Source organism: Grampus griseus (genome assembly GCF_964374135.1).
Source record: "Grampus griseus genome assembly, chromosome: 6".
NCBI classification, from domain to species: domain Eukaryota; kingdom Metazoa; phylum Chordata; class Mammalia; order Artiodactyla; family Delphinidae; genus Grampus; species Grampus griseus.
Genome location: NC_139000.1, coordinates 49716866 through 49737516, shown reverse-complemented (window position 1 = coordinate 49737516; position 20651 = coordinate 49716866). Strand labels below are relative to the sequence as shown.

General features: G+C 43.0%; 1 protein-coding gene across 3 annotated transcripts in view; it reads left to right on the top strand.

The window, feature by feature from the left end:
- Window positions 1-309: 309 nt before the first annotated feature.
- ENTREP1 (endosomal transmembrane epsin interactor 1) overlaps window positions 310-20651 on the top strand; it is a gene marked incomplete at its 5' end in the record, with an annotated part of 61903 nt that continues 41561 nt past the window's right edge. Inside the window, 2 exons of one of the 3 annotated variants that reach the window (XM_082657486.1) lie at window positions 310-726; window positions 10746-10802. In XM_082657486.1, coding sequence (XP_082513612.1) covers window positions 310-726; window positions 10746-10802 — 474 coding nt within the window. Of the gene's footprint in view, window positions 727-804; window positions 889-1617; window positions 1699-10745; window positions 10803-20651 lie in introns of those variants that run through there. The other 2 variants (XM_082657488.1, XM_082657487.1) reach the window with 2 other exon arrangements.

Genomic DNA, 20651 nt, shown 5'->3' with positions numbered 1-20651 from the left:
CCGGACCCCAAAGGGTGGCGGCGCTGCGCGGCGTGAGCGAAGGGCGCGCGTGGGTGTGCCCGGGTGGGAGTGGGGCGCACCCGGGCGGCCGGAGGCGGACCCGCCGGCTGGCAGGTGGGTGCGGCCGGCGGGAGTCGGGGCGGCGGCAGCGGCGGCGGCGGCAGCAGCAGCAGCAAGTGGTTGGGCCGTGCGTATTTCCTTCCCTCCCCCTGGGCCTCGGAGCCCGCCCTCTTGCCCAGTGCGCGGCGCCCGCGGCTCCGCTCCGCGTCCTCTTACCGCCGCCACCGGCCGCTCCTTCCCCGCCCGTCCATGTCCCTGCCCGTGGTGCTCCCGGGCTCCTGCTGCCCTGTGGCTGGGCTCTCGGGCGGGCCGCAGGCCGGGGGCCCGGGCACCGCGGCGGCCGCCGCCCAGGAGCCGCCGCTGCCCCCGCTACGGCCGCGCTGGCCCCGGGCCGCGCTGCAGCCCCCGGCGCGGCCTCGCTGCGCGGCCACCGCCGCCGCCGCCGGGGTGCTGGCCCCGCCGCCCGCGCTCTCCTCCCGCCGGGCCGCCGCCGCCGCCGCCGCCGCGGCCCCGGGATCGGCGCTGCTGCCCGCTCGCCCGCTGTTGTCGCTCGGTCTGCTGCAGCTGATCCTGGGCTGCTGTATGGTGGCACTCAGCTTCGGGGCGCTGTCGCTGAGCAGCTCCCCGCAGGTGAAGAACTCGTGCCCGTTCTGGGCCGGCTCTTCGGTGAGTGCCGCGCGTGCCCCGCTCACTTCGGCAGGGCCCACCCGGGGAGCAGGGGGGCTCAGGCCGTTCGCCTCCACTGCCCCGTGATTGATCCTTCGGGAGCACAGCCCTTCAGGCCAGTTGAAGTTTTTGGAGGCGTTGAGGCTGGGGAAAAATAAAGGGGTAAGAGAGAGAGGAATTCTGGGGTGAATTGGGTTGCACCTGGACAGTGTCTATTCCTTGTAGGCTAAAGGGTTTTGTTGTTCCTGTCAAACTAATAGAATAAACCCGATTTCCGGCTCTTTGGGAGATTGGAAGGATGGGGGTGGGTGACAAAAAAGCGGGAAGAAAATGAATAAACTTCTTTCAGCTATTGAGTATTTACTTGCTGACAACGTCCGCACGGGGAGGGCAAGGATTTTGATCTGTTTTGTTCACTGATGTATCAACAGTGCCTGGCACATAGTAGGAGTATTTGTGGGATGGATGAAGTGACAGGTTGGCGCACGTCACTTGTTTTTATTCCGGACTAAGGCACAAGTAAATGTTAAGTGTCTGGTGTAGGCTAGCTCCACTGTATCTGGGGACGAGTTCAGGAGGTAATAACAGGGTGTGTGAACGCACCCACGTACTTGGTCATTAAAGGAGGGCCCTAAGCCCGCACTAGGTTCCTGGAGCCACGCAGACTGATGGGCAGAATTTAATTCTCCAGAACCCGAACCCATCGTGGATGAGCTTGCCGAAGTCCCAACTAGCCGGAGATGTCTGCCCCGCTCCTTTACAGGCCCTACCGGCCCTGCCTCCTCGGACAGGAAGGCTGTTCTGGGGCAAAAGGCTGCTGCCCTCGAGCGTTTATGGAAACTGGTGGCTGCTCGTCCCTGCCTCCTAACGATTTCACAGCTTCCAAGGCATCCTGCGTCTTGAGGTTTGCTGAGGATTGAGAGACCTGGAAATAGGTTTTCGTGGAATGATTGTGGAAGATGAATATTTAAAGTAAACGGCCTTTCTCTAAACTAAATCTAAAAGCCTGGCAATGCCTATAGTTTTTACTAAGATCTGTAATGAATGTATATTTTGAATGGCTGAAAATTGGCCTTGCAGGTCCACACAAACCCAGATTCAAGACCAAATTTTAAGAATATAGGGAGAACTAATTGAACCCAAAGTAATTGTTTGAAAGAACTGTAAGAACATTAGGTACCTAGAGCCTGGCCTGGCATTTTATACTTAAACTGATGCCAGTTTGTTCTTTTTGAAATACTTTAATGCTGGATGATCTTACTGTGGTGGGTGGAATTCACAATCTGTGCATCGTGTAAAAGGAATCCCACCCTCCTGGCCCTACCCTTGGGCTCTCCCACTGGCCTCTGGGAGTCCTTTAAAACTTCAGAAAGAGGAGTATTCCCAACAGGGTAGGGATTAGATCCGTTATGCTCCTTAGTCCGCTTGTCAGACTAAATTCAGCCAAATGGTGGCTGCATTTTATTTCTCTAAATACCATGGGGCAGAAGTGACTCTTGCATACATTTTTAGGGATTTGCTCTTTGTAAAATCATAATCTCTTGTCTTCTCAAAGATAGCTAGTTTAGGATTATTGAAAACTATTTTTTTCTCTCCTAAAATTAAACCCCTAAATCAGTGTACTATTGTGAATTATTTCAGAGGTAAATACACTTTAGATGTCAGTCAAGCCATAGTTAGATTTGATGAACTATTAAAAAAGAAAAAAAAAAAGAGGAATCAACCAGAAGATAAAGGCTGCTAGCTTGGGCCTGCTGGCTGGGCACATCCTTGTCTGTGGGACCCAGTAAACCAGAGCTGGGAAAGAATGAGTGATTTGGAACTAAGTCTCTTCCACAAGGTCCTTTTCCCACACTGTGCCCCCAACTCTATACGCAAACTTGCAACTGTTTGTTATTCTTATTTGTTGTGGCCTGTTTCTGAGGTTGTCCTCAGAATTTGCAAAGTGACAACAGAACCGACAGATAGTACATGTCCAGAGCAACTGAATAGGATTTGAGAATGGCGTCAAGCCCCATGACTCTCCTGGTGTTGCAGGAAAAAAGTCTCAGCAGTAGCATACCTTTTGAGTTTATGTATGTGAGAGAGATGGTTTTTTTTAAACTCTGCTTTATGGAAAATTTTAAATTTATTCAGACACTGTACAATGAATCTTCATATACCCCTCACCCAGCTCTAACAGTTGTTTTATCTCCTGTACCTCTTTCTGGCTCTGCTGCCGGCTCTATGTGTTCTTTTTTTTGGGCTGCACCGGGCAGCTTGTGGGATCTTAGTTCCCCGGGCTCTTGGCAGTGAAAGCGCAGAGTCCTAACCGCTGCACCACCAGGGAATTCCCTCTATGTGTTCTGATAACTCCAGAAGGATGGGTGTTCTAAGCAGGGTAGAAATTAGCTTCAGCGTGCCCTCTAGTCCATTTGTCAGATTCACTTCCCACGTTATTTTGAAACAAATCTCAGACATCACATCATTACACCTGTAAATATTTCAATACATGTATGTTTTTAAAAAGAAAATGTAAGTGGACTAGAGAGACAGCAGAGAAGTGACCAGGAAGTCTTAAGAACCCCACTCTACCTTTAAAATTTTATTTTGAAAATTTTAAATCTCAACACATATAGAAAGAACCCCCATTGACCCGTCACCCAGCTTCAGTAGTTATCAACATTTACATGGTCACTGTATACTCACACCTACTCCCCCTTGGTAACACCCACTGGATTATTTTAAGGCAAATCTCCAGTATTGTAGTTTCAGCATTAAATATTTCAGAATGTATTTCTAAAAGAAAGGGGCTTAATAGTTAACAGGAAGGGGCTTGATAGCACGTTGTAACTAATTTAAAGACAGCTAAACTAAAGTTTTTATGAGAAAAGCTTAAGAATTATGACTTGAGGACTGCAGAATTTTTTTTAAATGACAGCTTTATTGAGATATAATTCACATTCCATTTAAATCTACTTATATCACCCATTTAAAGTGTGCTGTTCAATGATTTTTATTAAATTCACAGTTTTGCAACCATCTCCACAATCAATTTTAGAAAATTTTCATCACCCCCCAAAAGAAACCCTGTACCCATTAACAGTCATACCCCATTTCTTCCTTACTCCATTATCCCTAAGCAACCGCTGATCAATTTACTTTACGTCTCTATGGATTTGTTATTCTGACCATTTCATATAAATGGGATCATACAACAAATGGTCCTTTGTGACTGGCTTCTTTCACTTGGCATAACATTTTCAAGGCACATCCATGTTGTGACATGTATCGCTACTTCATTCCTGTTTATGGACAAATGAGATCCCATTGTATTGCTATACCATGTTTTATTTATCGCTCAGAAGTTTGACTGGCATATGAAAGTAGGTAGTTGAGTGGCAGTGCCAGCTTAAGTCTAAGGTTACTTCAAACCCACGTAGGAACACAGTAGAAGGATATCCTCATATTTCAAGCTTTGAATGACCATTATATGCCTGAGTCTGCTGTATCAACTAAGTCAGCAAATCTTTTGGCTGCAGTAAAAATTTTGCTCATAAGGGACAAATATATTCATTTGAAAGGACTATTTTGTTAAACACACTATAGTTCAAGAATATTTTTCCATATATACCGCTGTAAGTGTTATTCTCACCTTGAGCCCAAGATTTGGAGTCTTCCTTCACTTGTCTGAACCTTGAAGGTGTATTTTATCTATTGTAATACATGTTTGAGAATTAACAAGTCCTATAAAGACTCTTTTCCCATACTTTACATACTTACTTTCAACAACTTGAAGGGAGTGTTTTTAATGTGCTTATTGTTTTTGAGCACTCTGTGATCATTTATTTTCTTGCTGGTGTCCTTGGTTAATGACTCAATCTATTATTATTCCCAAAGTTCATGAAACTAAGCGAGTAGACACTTTAAAAACATGCTGAAGTTTGACCCAGGTGAGGGCAGAGGGAGGATCTCCATGTCCGTGTTCAGGCCACGCTATCCTGGCTCCTGATTTGGAGGCATAGTTAGCTAATAGTAGTTAGATTCCACTGGGACTACGGGAGACCAGCCTACCACACTGTTTTAGATTAATGGAAGAGTAGAGAGAGTTGCATTGGTTCGTGTCTCCCTCAAAAAACAAAATTCCTGACTCTGATGACGTATATGATCCTTGGGAGATATTTCAGGCAAGTGGTAGAGAATTAGTTATTGTTTTTTGTTTTTCTTTGGGGGCCCTAATAGCCTTTATCATCTACATACATTCATGTCTCTCTGTTGAAGTCACTGACCTGAACTCATGGTCCCCCCTCCCTTGAGTCTGTGATTCTTTGGCAAGATTCCAGTTCCTTATAAAGAGACAGACATTGGTGAACCTTAAGGTAAACCTATTAAAAAAAATTTACAATGACAGAGTGTAAAAAAAAAGAATGTATGGTCCAGAGTGGAAACTAACACAAAAATTCTAGTCTCTACCAGTTAAACAACAGTAAGTACATTTTTTTCTATCATAATCATCAAATACTACTTTAATATTGAAGGAGTATTTTTAAGTATAACTTTTGAGATGAATTTAATTTTCTTTAGTCCTTTATTTTACACAACAGCAGAGTCACATGATAAGTTCTTTTTCTAATTCGAGTATAATTGCTTTACAATATTGTGTTAGTTTATACTGTACAGCAAAGTGAATCAGCTATACGTATACATATATCCCCTCCTTTTTGGATTTCCTTCCCATTTAGGCCCCCACAGAGCACTGAGTAGAGTTCCCTGTGCTATACAGTAGGTTCTCATTAGTTATCTATTTTATACATAGTAGTGTATATATGTCAATCCCAATCTCCCAATTCCTCCCACCCCACCCCCTTTCCCCCTTGGTATCCATATGTTTGTTCTTCTCTACGTCTGTGTCTCTATTTCTGCTTTGTAAATAAGATCGTCTGTACCCATTTCTTCAGATTTCACATATATGCGTTAATGTATGATATTTGCTTTTCTCTTTCTGACTTACTTCACTCTGTATGACAGTCTCTAGGTCCATCCATGATGATAAGTTCTTGAGCAGGTCATTGAGCCTCTCAACCTCAGTTACTCATCTGTAAAATGGGTGGGATGATTCTTGCCTCAGAATTGATTTTGTGAGAGTGTGATTAGAGAACATTTAGGAAAATGCTTCGTTGCTGAGTCCTAGCCCCAGGCCTGGCACATACTAGAACTTCTATCAATGTTTTTTAAACATCAAGGCAATATTTAATTAAGATAAGGTGAACAGTCTAGTTTTTTTTGTTTGTTTGTTTGTTTTTTGGTGGGACATTGTGGTAACCAACAAGCGTACATGAGAAATACCCAGTTGTCCACTTTGTCAGATCTTTTACTGAGTTACCCTGGGCAGATAAAGAAGGATACATGCACACATACATTTAAAAAATATATCCAGTGTAAAAGCTATAGGGCAAGATAGGTTATTAAGAAGTGGGACACCTATAACATGGCTCTTTTTAACTCTATGTTTAGATATGGCAACTTTTGACAAACAATTCAGAACATTTTTGCCCTAAGGTATGTTAATAGATTAACACAGAAAAATAAGGTAGTAGAATTACATGCTTTTGACTTTAATGATTTGATTTTTAAGCTGGAAAGTTAAGGCACATTCACCACATATGGTGGGTAACAGTGATTCTTGCCTGGAGTATCGTAGAATCCTTCTTTGCAATATCAGAAAAAAAGAAAGGCCTCTGCTTTTCCCCATGAGCTACAAAGAATGGGTCACAAGTGAGTGAAACCAAAATTGTAATAAATCTCATTATAGTGATATAGAGATAATTTGGTGTTAGAAAATAGGTTCTCGCCTGTTTATTCCGAGCAAGTTGCATCTTGCACTGGGTGGAAAGAATGCTGATGGAGTTGCTTTTTGCTGTTGATGTACTCTTTCAAGAAGCACGGGAGTGAAAAATATGTTTAGGCTTACATAGTCATCTTTGAGCAAGTTCATCTCCTGTTTTTGACCTTCATTCATTTATTTATTCATCATCCATTCAGTTGTTCGTTGACTCTTGCCGTAACTAATTGAGTGCCTCTAGCAGCCTTTAGTGGTACTTGAGTGAATATTCAGAGATCCAAGCCCTCATGAGATTGCAAGTGAGTGTAGAACACAATTGAACAAGGAATAGCATTATGGGGTAATGGAAGGCCAGTGTTAAGGGATCTTGAGTCCCTTCTGATGGAGCTCCAGGTGCTGCTGCCATTGATGGAAGCGGAGGCATTGAATACTCTGCCTCTTCCTCTTTCACTTCCCCATCCTCTCTCCCCAGTCATGAATTGCACACCCCTCCCCGAAATGTGAACCTCCATTCCCTTCAGTCTTGAGCTCTTAAACGATTCATCCCCAGCTGCAGCACTTTTATTCCACATTCCAGAGGCTTCCTACTTCCTCTGCTTCCCCTTCTCTTATCTCACCACTCACGGGGTTCCCCAAGTGTGTTGGGCTTACTTAATCTTGAAGAATGGGAGGGCAGGGCTCAGGACTGAGGTGGATGTAACTACAACTCCCACCTACAACTAGAATGTAGTTTCTTGAAGCATCCTATAAAGAAGGGTGGTTTACAAAAATCCTGTTGAAATTTAACATTTGTGTGTGCTGAGTCTACAAAACAATTCAAATGGAAATGATATCTTTAAGTATTTTGTCTTCCAACCCATGAATGTGGTATATGTCTTGATTTATTTGGGTCTTTAATATTGATCAATAAGCTTTATATTTCTTCCTACTGAGGTCTTAAGTTTCTTTGTCACATATATTTTGAGATTGTTGATATTTCTTTTTTTTAAATTTATCTCATTTTTTATTTATTTATTTTTGGCTGTGTTGGGTCTTCGTTGCTGTGCGCGGGCTTTCTCTAGTTGCAGCGAGCGGAGGCTACTCTTCTTTGCGGTGCGTGGGCTTTGCATTGCGGTGGCTTCTCTTGTTGCGGAGCACGGGCTCTAGGTGCATGGGCTTCAGTAGTTGTGGCACGCGGGCTCAGTAGTTGTGGCTCACGGGCTCTAGAGTGCAGGCTCAGTAGTTGTGGCACATGGGCTTAGCTGCTCCGCAGCATGTGGGATCTTCCCAGACCAGGGCTCGAACCCTTGTCTCCTGCTTTGGCAGGCGGATTCTTAACCACTGCACCATCAGGGAAGTCCCAACAATTATGTTTTAAATTTAGTTTGCTCATATATGCGAAGTCCTCTCTAAAGAGAAAGGGAGGGAGGGAGGGAGGGAAGGAGGGAGGAAGAAGACTATCTAGCTTAGGGGACTTCTCTGGCGGTCCAGTGATTAAGACTTCTCCTTCCAATGCAGGGGGTGTGGGTTCGATCCCTGGTCGGGAGCTAAGATCCCACATGCCTCGGGGCCCAAAAACCAAAACATAAAGCAGAAGCAATATGGTAACAAATTCAATAAAGACTTTAAAAATGTTCCACATCGAAAAAATCTTTAAAGAAAAAGACTCTGTGCTCCCAATGCAGAGGGCCCTGCTTTGATCCTTGCTCAGGGAACTAGATCCCGCATGCCACAACTAAAGATTCCGCATGCCACAACTAAAGATAATGCATTCCAGAACTAAAGATTCTGCATGCTGCAACTAAAGATCCCGCATGTGGCAACGAAGATCCTGCATGCCGCAACTAAGACCCGGCGCAGCCAAAGATAAATAAATAAATAAAAATAATAAATAAATAAATAAATAAATAAAATTCTTGAGTTTAAAAAGAAAGAAAGAAAGCTTAGTTCTTTTGTCCTAGAGACCCTTCATTTGAAATGATAATTGTATATGTCATGATCTATTAAAAACATTTTATTTATTTATGTACTTATTATACACATGCCCCTTTCAACTTAGCAATGCTACTCCTGGGACTTTATTCAGCAGAAATAAAAAGCACTTGTTTGTAAGGTTATATGGCCATGATGTTTACTGCAACATTGTTTGGGGGCAAAAAACTGGAAAAAGAGTGAATACCCATGAATATGGAAATGATTGAATACATTAGGTAGTGGTTGTACAAAGGAATATTATGTAACCATTAAATGGAAATGAATGAGAGCTAGTTCAGTAAACATGAAGTGATTTCCAGTGAAGTATTTGTTGAGAGAGAAAAAGAAGAGGAGGAAGAGTATCTTTTATGATTCTTTTTTTTTTTTTTTGTAAATATCATACCCCTGTGCATGTGTGTGTATAATTCAAAGCCAAGTAAGGAACCTGGACCCCAAGATGTCATGGATTCCAAGTTCCAATTTGTAAGTAGATGTCACCCATACCCTCTAGACAAGCCCCACCAAGTGTGTTTCCAGGAAGAAATCGTTTAGAGGAAGGAAATATCCTACTGAATTTAAGAAGATGAAAGGATATAGTGCCCAGTGAGCAGGCAGCTGATAGTATGTTTAAACATAGACATGATACAAAGAAATTGTCTCCTGTCTGCCCATGTATGTTTTTTGTGTGTGTGTGTGTTTTTTTTTTTTTTTTTGGCGGTACGCGGGCCTCTCACTGCTGTGGCCTCTCCCGTTGCGGAGCACAGTCTCCGGACGCGCAGGCTCAACAGCCATGGCTCACGGGCCCAGCCACTCTGCAGCATGTGGGATCCTCCCGGACCGGGGCACAAACCCATGTCCCCTGCATTGGCAGGAGGACTCTCAACCACTGCGCCACCAGGGAAGCCCCATATATGTTTTTTGGTCTTTGATATAAATGGGTAGACTTGTCCTCTACTGGTTTGTTGTGAAATGATTACCCTCAGTCAATAAATGGAGAAGAGAGAGTATCGCAGGTAGGCCTGTGAGCTTTGGGTTTCAAGTAGCACTGTAATCCTTACTGATTTGTAGTTAAATAAATAGTTATTGTGAAATGGTGCATTTGAGTGATTTTGGTGAAAAGTGCACTTGAAAGAAAATCCTCATAACTGCTTTCAGTAGATGCACTTTATTACGTACACAAAGGTCATCAGAGTGACCCTGGGCTGAATAATTACTTTGCTTATCCTTTCCTAACTGCTTAGTGAACTGTGTTATTCAAAAGGCTGATGTTGTCTTCCAGATTACGTTTTGGCAAAATGCTGGTTCTTCTTTACTGAGGATTTTAGGTTATTGTTTATTGACGTGTCATTTTGCAACATGAGATATTTCTCACTGTAGTCCCTCCGCCTTTGAGGAATAAAGGTTCAGGAACATTTACTAATTGCCAATCATGTGATAAGCACTTTGCTAGGAGCTGGGGATTCAGAGAGACAGGACAGGCATTCACAGTCAGTGGGCAAGACAAAAATGCAATGAGTTTTTTTGGGGGAAAAAGTTATATGTAGAGGGCTTACAGGAGTGTGGGGTGTTAAGATTAATATGGCTTATCAGAGGTGATGACTGTGTGTTGGGGCCTTGTAGAATGCATAGGAGTTCTCAGGCAGCTAGGAGGGGAGTTGAGAAGAGAGGACTCTGTGACAAAGAGAAGCACAAAGTCCTGGAATGTCTAGAGCCTGGCCAGTCTGAGGAAGGACAAGTATGCCTGGAAGGGGGGTGGGTCAGGAGTACATGGAAACCATGCTTAAGAAGTAGGCAGGGGAAGATCCTGGAAGGCCTTGTTTACCATTTTGAGGAATTGACTTGTCCCGTGAAGGATGGGTACCTACCAAATGAAGGGAGGGTTGCAGCCAGACATTCTTTTTATGCGGCTGACTCTGGTGACAAATTAGGTGCTACTGGGGGCAGGAAACCTGGATAGGAAATACTGATTCCTTAACTCAGAGGATAGGCTAGTTTCTGTTTGTATGTTCTTAACTGACCTTAAGAAAAAACATACGCAGTCAGTGAAAAAGTTTCCGGAACTTGGACAAGAAAGATAGTCTAAAACCATATACCAGGGCTCATGTAATCAACAGGAATATTAAATGTTTGAGTTAGAAGCCTTTGAAATTTCAGTATTTTTAAAAAATATATACTTCAGAGACTGGGGATTAGTTTATTGGAATTGGTCCCTTTTCTAGATTTATGATCCTGTTTATCCTTGTAGGTGATACTCTCTGGAATCATAGGATTAACAACTTGGAAACGGCCTATGATACTCCTGGTATGTACTGATCTTACAAATTTTTATCCTTTGTAAAATGTGCTGTTTATGAAGTCAGTTGAAATAAGTTGTTGAGGAAGTGCTAAAGCTTCCTTGTTCATTAAAAAAAGAAGTTAACAGTGGACAATATTAGAAGCCAGATGTTCTCATGACAGTAAAGTAAGATGATAATTTTGCTGCTTTTCTGATTCACTTTAAGCTTCTTATATACCCAGTTCTATACATGTGTTTCAAGTTCCAGGATTAGATCTATTGTAAAGATATAACAAAAGCAAAGCAAAACAAAACTAAATAGCTGGGACTTCCCTGGTGGTCCAGTGGTTAAGAATCTACCTTCCGGGACTTCCCTGGTGGCGCAGTGGTTAAGAATCCACCTGCCAGTGCAGTGGACACAGGTTTGAACCCTGGTCCGGGAATATCCCACATGCTGCGGAGCAACGAAGCCCATGTGCCACTACTGAGTCTACTCTCTAGAGCCCGCAAGCCACAACTACTGAGCCCATGTGCTGCAACTACTGAAGCCCACATGCCTAGAGCCCGTGCTCTGCAACAAGAGAAGCCACCACAATGAGAAGCCTGCGCACTGCAACGAAGAGCAGCCCCTGCTCACTGCAACTAGAGAAAGCCCACACGCAGCAATGAAGACCCAACGCAGCCAAAAATAAATTAAAAAAAAAAAAAAAAAAGAATCCATCTTCCAATGCAGGGGACGTGGGTTCGATCCCTGGTCAGGGAACTAATATCCCACATGCTGTGGAGAAACAGCCCATGTGCTGTAACTACGGAGCCTGTACACTCTGGAGCCTGCGTGCCACAACTAGAGAGAAGCCTGTGCGGCGCAACGAAGAGCCCGCGTGCTGCAAGTAATAACCCAAAGCAGCCAAATTAATTAATTAATTAATTTAAAAAATAGTCTTAAAAAAACCCCCACTAAACGGCTTACTCTGGGCATTTTGAACATACACAAAAGTGAAGGGAATGATATAATGAACTCCCTGTACCAATCATCCAGCTTCAACAATTATCAATCCTTAGCCAATCTTGTTCAGTTAGACCCTTACCCATTCCCCACCCCTTCCACGTTCTTTTAAAGCAAATCTCAGCTTAAATCATAAATACATTGTTTTTTATTGTTACAGTACTTTGGTTGGGCAATCTCAGAATTTCCTTGCTTAGACTTCCTATATTCTCTCTTTATCACACCTATATTATATGTTCATCGTAATAGAGACATATATTGTTGACTTTATCCTTTTTTTAGTTATTCAGGTAAAATTCACGTAGTATAAAATTAACCATTTTAAAGTGTACAATTCGATGGCATTTAGTAAATTCCCATCCTTTATTTTTATTTATGTCCTTTTGATTCAGGGAATACTATAAAAAAATAGACAAATGCCAATGGAGAGGCCAACTTACAAGGATGAGGTAGAGGATCTAGGAAATTCAATTTGAAGTATGCTTAAAAAAATTTATTTTTCTGTATAGCATCTCTTATGTTTCTCCCATCCATTTTGAAATAGGGTTAAATAATTTTCTGAATTCATTCCATTTATATACATAACGCAGCCAGGCTGTCCTTCAGACCACTGTTTGCTAAGTGATGGGTAACAAATATAAAACTAGTTAAATTCTTAAATACAAGGAGATGAAGCACATTTCAGGATACAGTGAGAACAATGGAGCCCAATACTGTGTTGACGATCTTGAAAAACTGAACTGAAGAGTTTTCAGACCCACAAGACAATGCAGGCAACATTTTACAGGTCCATCAATTATTGCATTTGGTGAAACTTTGTTAATATTTCCAGAAGGAGTAAATGATTGATACAGCATTTTAATATATTAGACATCAGGATAGGAGAAAATGAGGCTTTGGATGAGTCTTCTGGCATGTGTTATGAGTGCTTGGGGTTTGTTTTACAACTCTAGGTTTACAGTCACTGCAGAAAAATTTTTGATGGTGTTCAATGTTTATACTAATATTTGGTTATAGGCATCATCTTTGCACTGTCCTTTTCCATTGGGTCAATATTGAAATGCTCAGTCATACGAACCTCAGGTATTTAAAATCAGAAAACTATCTAATCTAATGCTATTTGTACTTTTAAAATTCCAAATGGTGAAGAGAATATGAGTGCTTGTTCTAGATAGATATTAAGAAAGTCCACCTTTTAAAATATTTCTTTCTTTAACATTGTTTTCTTTTGGAAAGGTGCCCTTGTAAATTTATTATGTGAGCTCAAGCAACTTTAAATGAAAATGACCTTAATAAAAATGTATTTCTCATCCTTGTTAAGTATATGTACTTTGTCACAAAGTTGTAACCAGTTTGTACATACCATGTTGTGCTCTGCTTTTTCTGTTTAATATGAAATTAAGTTCACATTAGTAGCTATTATGTTTCCCTGTATGAGGAGTCCACATGCCTATCACTTAGAATTGCTATGCAGCATTTTGTCATATTTCTATATTACCATCAGTCCTAAGCCTGTTGGACATCTGAGCTTCGAAGTTTTGACTGTTATGAATTATGTATTTAGAAGGTCATTTAGTGATCATTTTGAAATGTTAATTAACATCAGTTTATAAAGAAGATAAATTAATTGGCAGGAATTGTGCAAGGGAAAACTTTCTGAGTATATCAGTAGGTCATTTGAGCCTTAGTCAGTATCATAGAGGAAAAAACAGTCCATGGGAATCTTAGTAGTGTATCATTATAACCTCTGCCAAATGCTTTTGTTATGTTAAAAAGCCAGATGAAAGAAACTGACGCACCAGTCAGACACTCCTAGTTTGAGTCCTAGTTCATTTACGGAAGAGCTATGTCACTCTGTGCAAGCCACTTAGCTTCTCTGAGTCTAGTTTTCTTTTCTGAACAGAGGATAATCTAGTGACACTCAATGGATACTTTCCTTTTTTTTTGGTTCCCCACGCATCCCCCTTTCTGAGTTTTAGGGAATCTGCCATCAGATGATTTGAGTGGGAGGCTGTGTTCATTAGAGAAGCCAGAAGTGCCCGTGTGTTTTTGCAGACCCGGGCTGGGCTGGTCAGAGTCACAGCCCTACCGCCATTCACGTCCCACACTCTACCTACAGGGGCGCCTTCTGACTCTGACACAGCCAGGCTGTCCTTCACAAACCTAGGACTTTCTTTCCCTAGCTGTTTGCTTGGCTGCCTTCTTCTCTTCTGGGTCTCAGCTCAGCAGTCATCTCAAGAGAGAGACCTTCCTTGACCACCCTGATTGCAGTGACCCCTCCTCTGTGCCCCTCACCGGGTCCCAGCACTGAATACTGGCTTCTTCTTGGTCTGTAAGTAGCCTGAGTATGCCTCACCTGTCTCCCCCAGTAGATGGTCAGTTCTGTGAGGACAGGGGTCTCTCCCCAGGACCACTGTGCTCAGGACACACTTAGGTTTGAACGGTGGCAGTAATTTGGCAACCAATGAGAAATTCAGATCCTGGATTAGTTCTCAAAGTTTCTCTTTTACATTTGTCTTAAATTTTTCTCACTTGTTTTTGTTCACTTGAACTCTGTATTTACCACCTTTTAACTTCAGGGTGGTTAGAGAGTATTTTGGTAGTGGAGTTTGGGAGGGGGCTAGCTGGTCTCTTTAGGGGATTTCAAGAGGCAAGCTGTTCTCATTTTGAGTTGTTGGGTGTCTAGAACATTTGAACACTTCCTTTTGAGAGCGTTTACATTTGTGCTCCCTCTTTGTGTTTGTTTCAGTGATTACATCAGGTTTATACTGGTTTGAACAAAGAAGGTCAGTTTGACCTAGTTCCTTCAAACTCAAGTTTTCATGGAAACTCAGAGTTGGAAGATTTCATTCACTGGGTCCTCTTCTTTCTACTGATAGAATACTCAGGTGTCCAGAACAAAATAATAATTTTGGGAGACACTTTGTGAATGTTTGTAGCTATTTTGGGCTGTGACTGGGATTAAGGTTGGGGGTGTGTGCATGTGTGTGTATGGTATTCTATCAAGAATACTTGTGTATTTTCCATCAAGAGCAAACATTTTCCTTTTTTTTTTGCGGTACGTGGGCCTCTCACTGTTGTGGCCTCTGCCGTTGCGGAGCACAGGCTCCGGACGCGCAGGCTCAGCGGCCATGGCTCACGGGCCCAGCCGCTCCGCGGCATGTGGGATCTTCCCGGACCGGGGCACGAACCCGCGTCCCCTGCATCGGCAGACGGACTCTCAACCACTGCGCCACCAGGGGAGCCCAAACATTTTCCATTTTAAAAGAATGTTCCTTATATTTTCTAGATATCATTCAGTTTTCATTCTAATGAAGTGTTTTAGACTTGTTTAGAAATCACAGACTCAGTGCTGGGAATGCCCTCAAAGATTGCCTTACTTAGGCACCTCAGTTGGAAAACAGAATTGTCTTGATAAGATAGTTACTGAATTGGTGGACTGGACCCGGGCTGGTGTCCTAACCAGGGTGGAGACCCCCTGTCTCTGCCAGGAAGGTTCTTTCTCCTATTGGATTTGCACAGCCAGGAACAAAACTGATGCTGAGACTGGAACAGCACAAGCTTTTCTTTTTCTTTTTTTTTACTATAAAGATGTTTTTATTTTATTTTTTTTCACATCCTTATTAGAGTATAATTGCTTTACAATGTTGTGTTAGTTTCTGCTGTATCACAAAGTGAATCAGCTATATGTATACATATATCCCCATATTCCCTCTGTCTTGAGCCTCCCTCCCACCCTGGAACAGCACAAGCTTTATTCGATGGCCAAAGGATGGAGAAGAGGGAACCTAGTTCTCAAATCCACTTCTCAACCCAATTTGAGGGAGAGACACCAAATATATAGGAGGGTCAAGGTAAAAGGAGGGAGGGAATTAGAAAGAGTGGGAAGAACACTCATGAGTTATTCGAGAATCAGAGTGTGGTTTGGACCTGGAACCGATGCAGCTCTCCTTTTCAGTCCTTATGTGGGCTTTTCCAGTTGTCATGGCAATCATCAACTGTCATGGTGCTGGTGGGTGTGTCATAACCTGCTAATGTATTACAAAGAACGTATAATGAGGCTCAAGATCTACCAGAAGTCAGGCTTCCCAGGTGGCGCAGTTGGTTGAGAGTCCATCTGCCGATGCAGGGGACGCGGGTTCGTGCCCCGGTCCGGGAGGGTCCCACGTGCCGCGGAGCGGCTGGGCCCGTGAGCCATGGCCGCTGAGCCTGCGCGTCTGGAGCCTGTGCTCCGCAACCGGAGAGGCCACAACAGTGCGGAGATCTACTAGAAGTCAAATATTCCGTCATCTTGGGCCTATTTGGTTCTAACCAGTTTTTTTTTTTTTTTCTCTTTGCAGCTTCCTCCTGAAGCTTAGATTAAGACTAACTGGTTTCTATTTGAGGGAGGGGCAGGGGTCTGATTCTGGGGCAACAGCCTCAGTAACAAGATGTGTTCTCCTTTGGTGGTACATTTGGTGAGAATTGCCACTGTGAAAGCCCAGCCAGGCATTCTGCCTACAGTTTTGGTTGCTTATGAAGGTAATTTGAGCTATAGTTATTTTTATTTTTCTTGTCAGTTTGGAACAGAGGGGATGAATATGACCTTCAAGCTGATAAAAGACAGCTTTATCCTTTAGCACAAAGAATGAAGGTTCTTCCCTGGTGATGTTCTTGGGTCACATATGTGGTTTATTCTCAACTGCGGGTCCTGTTGATTTGAACCCTAGACTAAGAACAGAAGAGGTAGATGAATTGGCTGTTTTTAGAAAATGATCCATCAGTTTCTCTTCTAACTTCAAGATTATAGTATTTAGGGTAAAGCCTCCCTCGTTCCCCAAAGAGACTAAAAAATGGCGTCAGTATGATACACGAATATCTTATTACCCCTCAGCTAACAGTTCAAGTAGGCTAGGCTGGTAAGATGGTCCCACTCCATTTGGGGATCCAGGTTCTTTCCATCTTATTGTGCCTCAAAGGGAGGGTCATGAAATGTCCAGACACTTTGTCAAAAGAGATTGAGGAACTAGTCTCACCAGATAGTCAGAAAATACTTACAGGTGGGTTATGCCGTGGGACAGATGGTGGCCCTTTCATTCCTGATGATGAAAGAACAGGAGGGAGCAGAATACCTAGGCACAGTTTAGGGATCTGTACATTTATAAAAGGAACTCTGAAGCTCTGGCTTGTGCAGTCTGGTTCTTTCAGGAATATTTCATGATTGTCAGTCATTTGGAATGAGCTCCCTGGTTTGAGAGTTCAAGAAACCTCCATTTTAATGCTGACACGTTACCACTAATTATTGGATGATCTCAGGGAAATCTCTTGATTTCTGCAGGTATAAAATGAGGGGTTTTTTTTACCTGTAGTATTTGTTGCATCCCCTTGTCTTGAATACCACTGTTGATTCCCTGAAATCCCGTTGATCAAGCAAAGCTAAGTTTATTGGACCTGCTGAAGTAAGGGAGAACACCTTACCCGTAGTTCTCAGAAGGAGTGAGTCTAAGAGAGGATATTTATAGAGTTTTAGGACCCCGGCTGAGTGATTTTAAGGTGAGTCTTGCAAGATAGGCAGTTGACTGGACTTGGGCAGGACCTATGAGATAGTAGCTTTGGATTGGTGGGCAAATGGAGGGGAGGGCCTTGAAGCAAATTTGATGAGTAAGTTGTTAGTTTTGATAACTATTTTAGTTGGTTCACAATCTTACCTTTGAGGAGCAAGTATTTCTTGGAGCAAGTAGCTCAGTTATCTTTGCTTGTTCTCAGTATTGTTTATTATAGGGTCAGAAGAGTATGGCCAGTCCCAGAATTAGCACAGGGACTGGAAATTATGTTGATTTTAGTTCTCATCGTAAATTTTATGGAGGACCCATTCTTTTTTTTTTTTTAACATCGTTATTGGAGTATAATTGCTTTACAATGTTGTGTTAGTTTCTACTGTATAACAAAGTGAATCAGCTGTATGTATACATATATCCTCATATCCCCTCCCTCTTTCGTCTCCCTCCCACCCTCCCTATCCCACCCCTCTAGGTGGTCACAAAGCACCGACCTGATCTCCCTGTGCTATGCGGCTGCTTCCTACTAGCTAACTATTTTACATTTGGTAGTGTATATACGTCCATGCCACTCTCTCACTTCGTCCCAGCTTACCCTTCCCCCTCCTCGTGTCCTCAGGTCTATTCTCTACGTCTGCTTCTTTATTCTCGTCCTGCCCCTAGGTTCGTCAGAACCATGTTTTTTTGGATTGGAGGACCCATTCTTTTTTTTTTTTTTTTAGTGTTGAGCCTTTTTAAAATTAATTTATTTTTTAAAATTTTTGGCTGTGTTGGGTCTTCGTTTCTGTGCAAGGGCTTTCTCTAGTTGTGGCAAGCAGGGGCCACTCTTCATCGCGGCGCGCGGGCCTCTCACTGTCGTGGCGTCTCTTGTTGCAGAGCACAGGCTCCAGATGCACAGGCTCAGTAGTTGTGGCTCACGGGCCTAGTTGCTCCGCGGCATGTGGGATCTTCCCAGACCAGGGCTCGAACCCATGTCCCCTGCATTAGAAGGCAGATTCTCAACCACTGCGCCACCAGGGAAGCCCCGGAGGACCCATTCTTAACATCCATTATGCTAATTAAGCAAACTAATAATTTCATCAATCGGACAACTTATTTCCATTGTCACTCTGCTAATTTAGCAAAGCTGCTTGGATGTTGTTGGGAGATAAAGATAAAAGCAGCAGCTTCTGGAGTATGGCTTTTTTCATAAATGCTGAGTATCCTGGAATTTGAATTCTTAATTGTTCTGAGGGTGTAGCTTGGACCAGTTAATATGTACATGATATCACACTGTCTGTGCTGAAGTTTTTGGAGGTGTATTTCAGACATACTGTAGTATGTGTGCGTCTGGGTTGCCGAAGGGCCTTCTAACCATCCTGCATTCTGAGCCCAAAAGGCCATAGTGATCAATTTCTGAATATGCCTCTGAGACAACTGCATGGACTGTGAATGATTTGGGGCAAGGGAGGAGACCATTTTGAATCAAGGAGCATCTTAAAATAGATGTCGTGTGAAAAGTTGCAGAACAATGTGTATGGTACCCCTTGTGTTTTTTAAAAACATCGGGGGGATCATACTTGTGTTTGTAGTTACATGAAAAATTCTTGAAAAGACATACAAGAAACTGTTCACAGTAGGCACCTCTGTTGAGTGCAGTGGGAATGGGAAGGAAGGAGACCGACTTTCCACTTTATGTCTGGAGAGGACATGTGTTGTGTGAAGTGGAGGATGTTTTAGTTTCCCTGTTTTGTTTGGGTTCTGGCTGTCGGTACCTACATATCTGAACTCTCTTCCTCCGGCGTTTGTTTATCTGCCCTTGTGTGTCCTGATGAGAGGCAGGATCCTGTCTCTGGCTGGAAGCTTCTGAGGCTAGATGCTTACACTCCTGCATGCCGGCAGCCAGGATGTGAGCCATGACCTCCTCCCCACTGAAGCTCCGGCCCGGGACTTGGAAGCTGGAGCCCTTGATGCAGAATAGCCGGGGCAGTTTAGAATTCATTAGGCAAAAGAGGCAACCTGTGTCCAAGGCTGGCATCCAGTGACCTGGCTTTCCTGTGGCATGACCTTGGTAGAGGTCCCAGCACCCAGCTTCCCTGGGCTCCTTCCCAGATTTGTGAGCCTGGTTCCTGTGGATTCTGTGAACTACCCGATAGCCTGTTTATTTAGTCTGAGTTGATTTCTGTTGTTCATAACATAATCGGGAACTCCGACTGCTGTGGGACCATGATTTTTTTTTTCTTCTGCCAATGTTACTTTTACAAGAATTTTTAAAAAACCAGTTCAAAAATAGATTCATTTTAAACATTTGCTCATTTATGGTAACTCAGTTGAAGAACAAGAAATCCAGTGGGTGCTCAAGTTAGATTGATTGATGGTTTGTGCTTGACTTGGGTGGAAAGTGTTAGGTAGATGAGCTGGTGGGGGCAGTTGTCGGGGGTGGTGGTGGTGGAATTGGGTCTGACTAGCTGTCACTTCTCAACGAGGATACAAAGGGTTGCCTTGTAGAGCCCTTTAGTGAACAGAAAAGAATAATTTATAAACGGACATTGTGTATTAGCAGGTATTCTGCATGTTGATGGAGTGTAGATTTGAGTCAGACCTGGATCTGATTGGGGTCCCATAATTAGATGTATAGTTTAGGGCATAATAAATAAATCACCTCTCTGAGACTTTTCCCTATTTATTTCTATATCTATAAGATATATTTATTTATATATGATATACATACATGACACAGTATATATATATGTATATATGTGTATATATGACACAGTATATATATATGTATATATGTATATATATGATATATATACACACATACATAGATACCATAGATATATATTTCAAACATACCACTGTGACATTGTGACATTTTATAATTTACTAAGTGCCTTTTAAGAGGAAAAGAATCTTTTTTATTTAAAAAAGGGGGAGCTTGGGCTTCCCTGGTGGCGCAGTGGTTGAGAGTCCGCCTGCAGATGCAGGGGACGCAGGTTCGTGCCCCGGTCTGGGAAGATCCCACATGCTGCGGAGCGGCTGGGCCCGTGAGCCATGGCCGCTGAGCCTGCGCGTCCGGAGCCTGTGCTCCGCAATGGGAGAGGTCACAACAGTGAGAGGCCACGAACCCCCCCCCAAAAAAAGGGGGGGGGAGGTCATTAGCCTTCTTATTCTTATTGAAAGTAATAATTAGACCTCTGTGCATTTTTCCCAGCATCCAAACCTGACCACACTCCCCCAAATTAACCATTTTAATTTCTCTCTGCTTTTAGTGCCCCTGGCAGTTGTCTCCATCTCACTAAAAGGGAGGCATGGGTGACACATTCTCTCCTATTGAAGTTATTTTTATTTGAA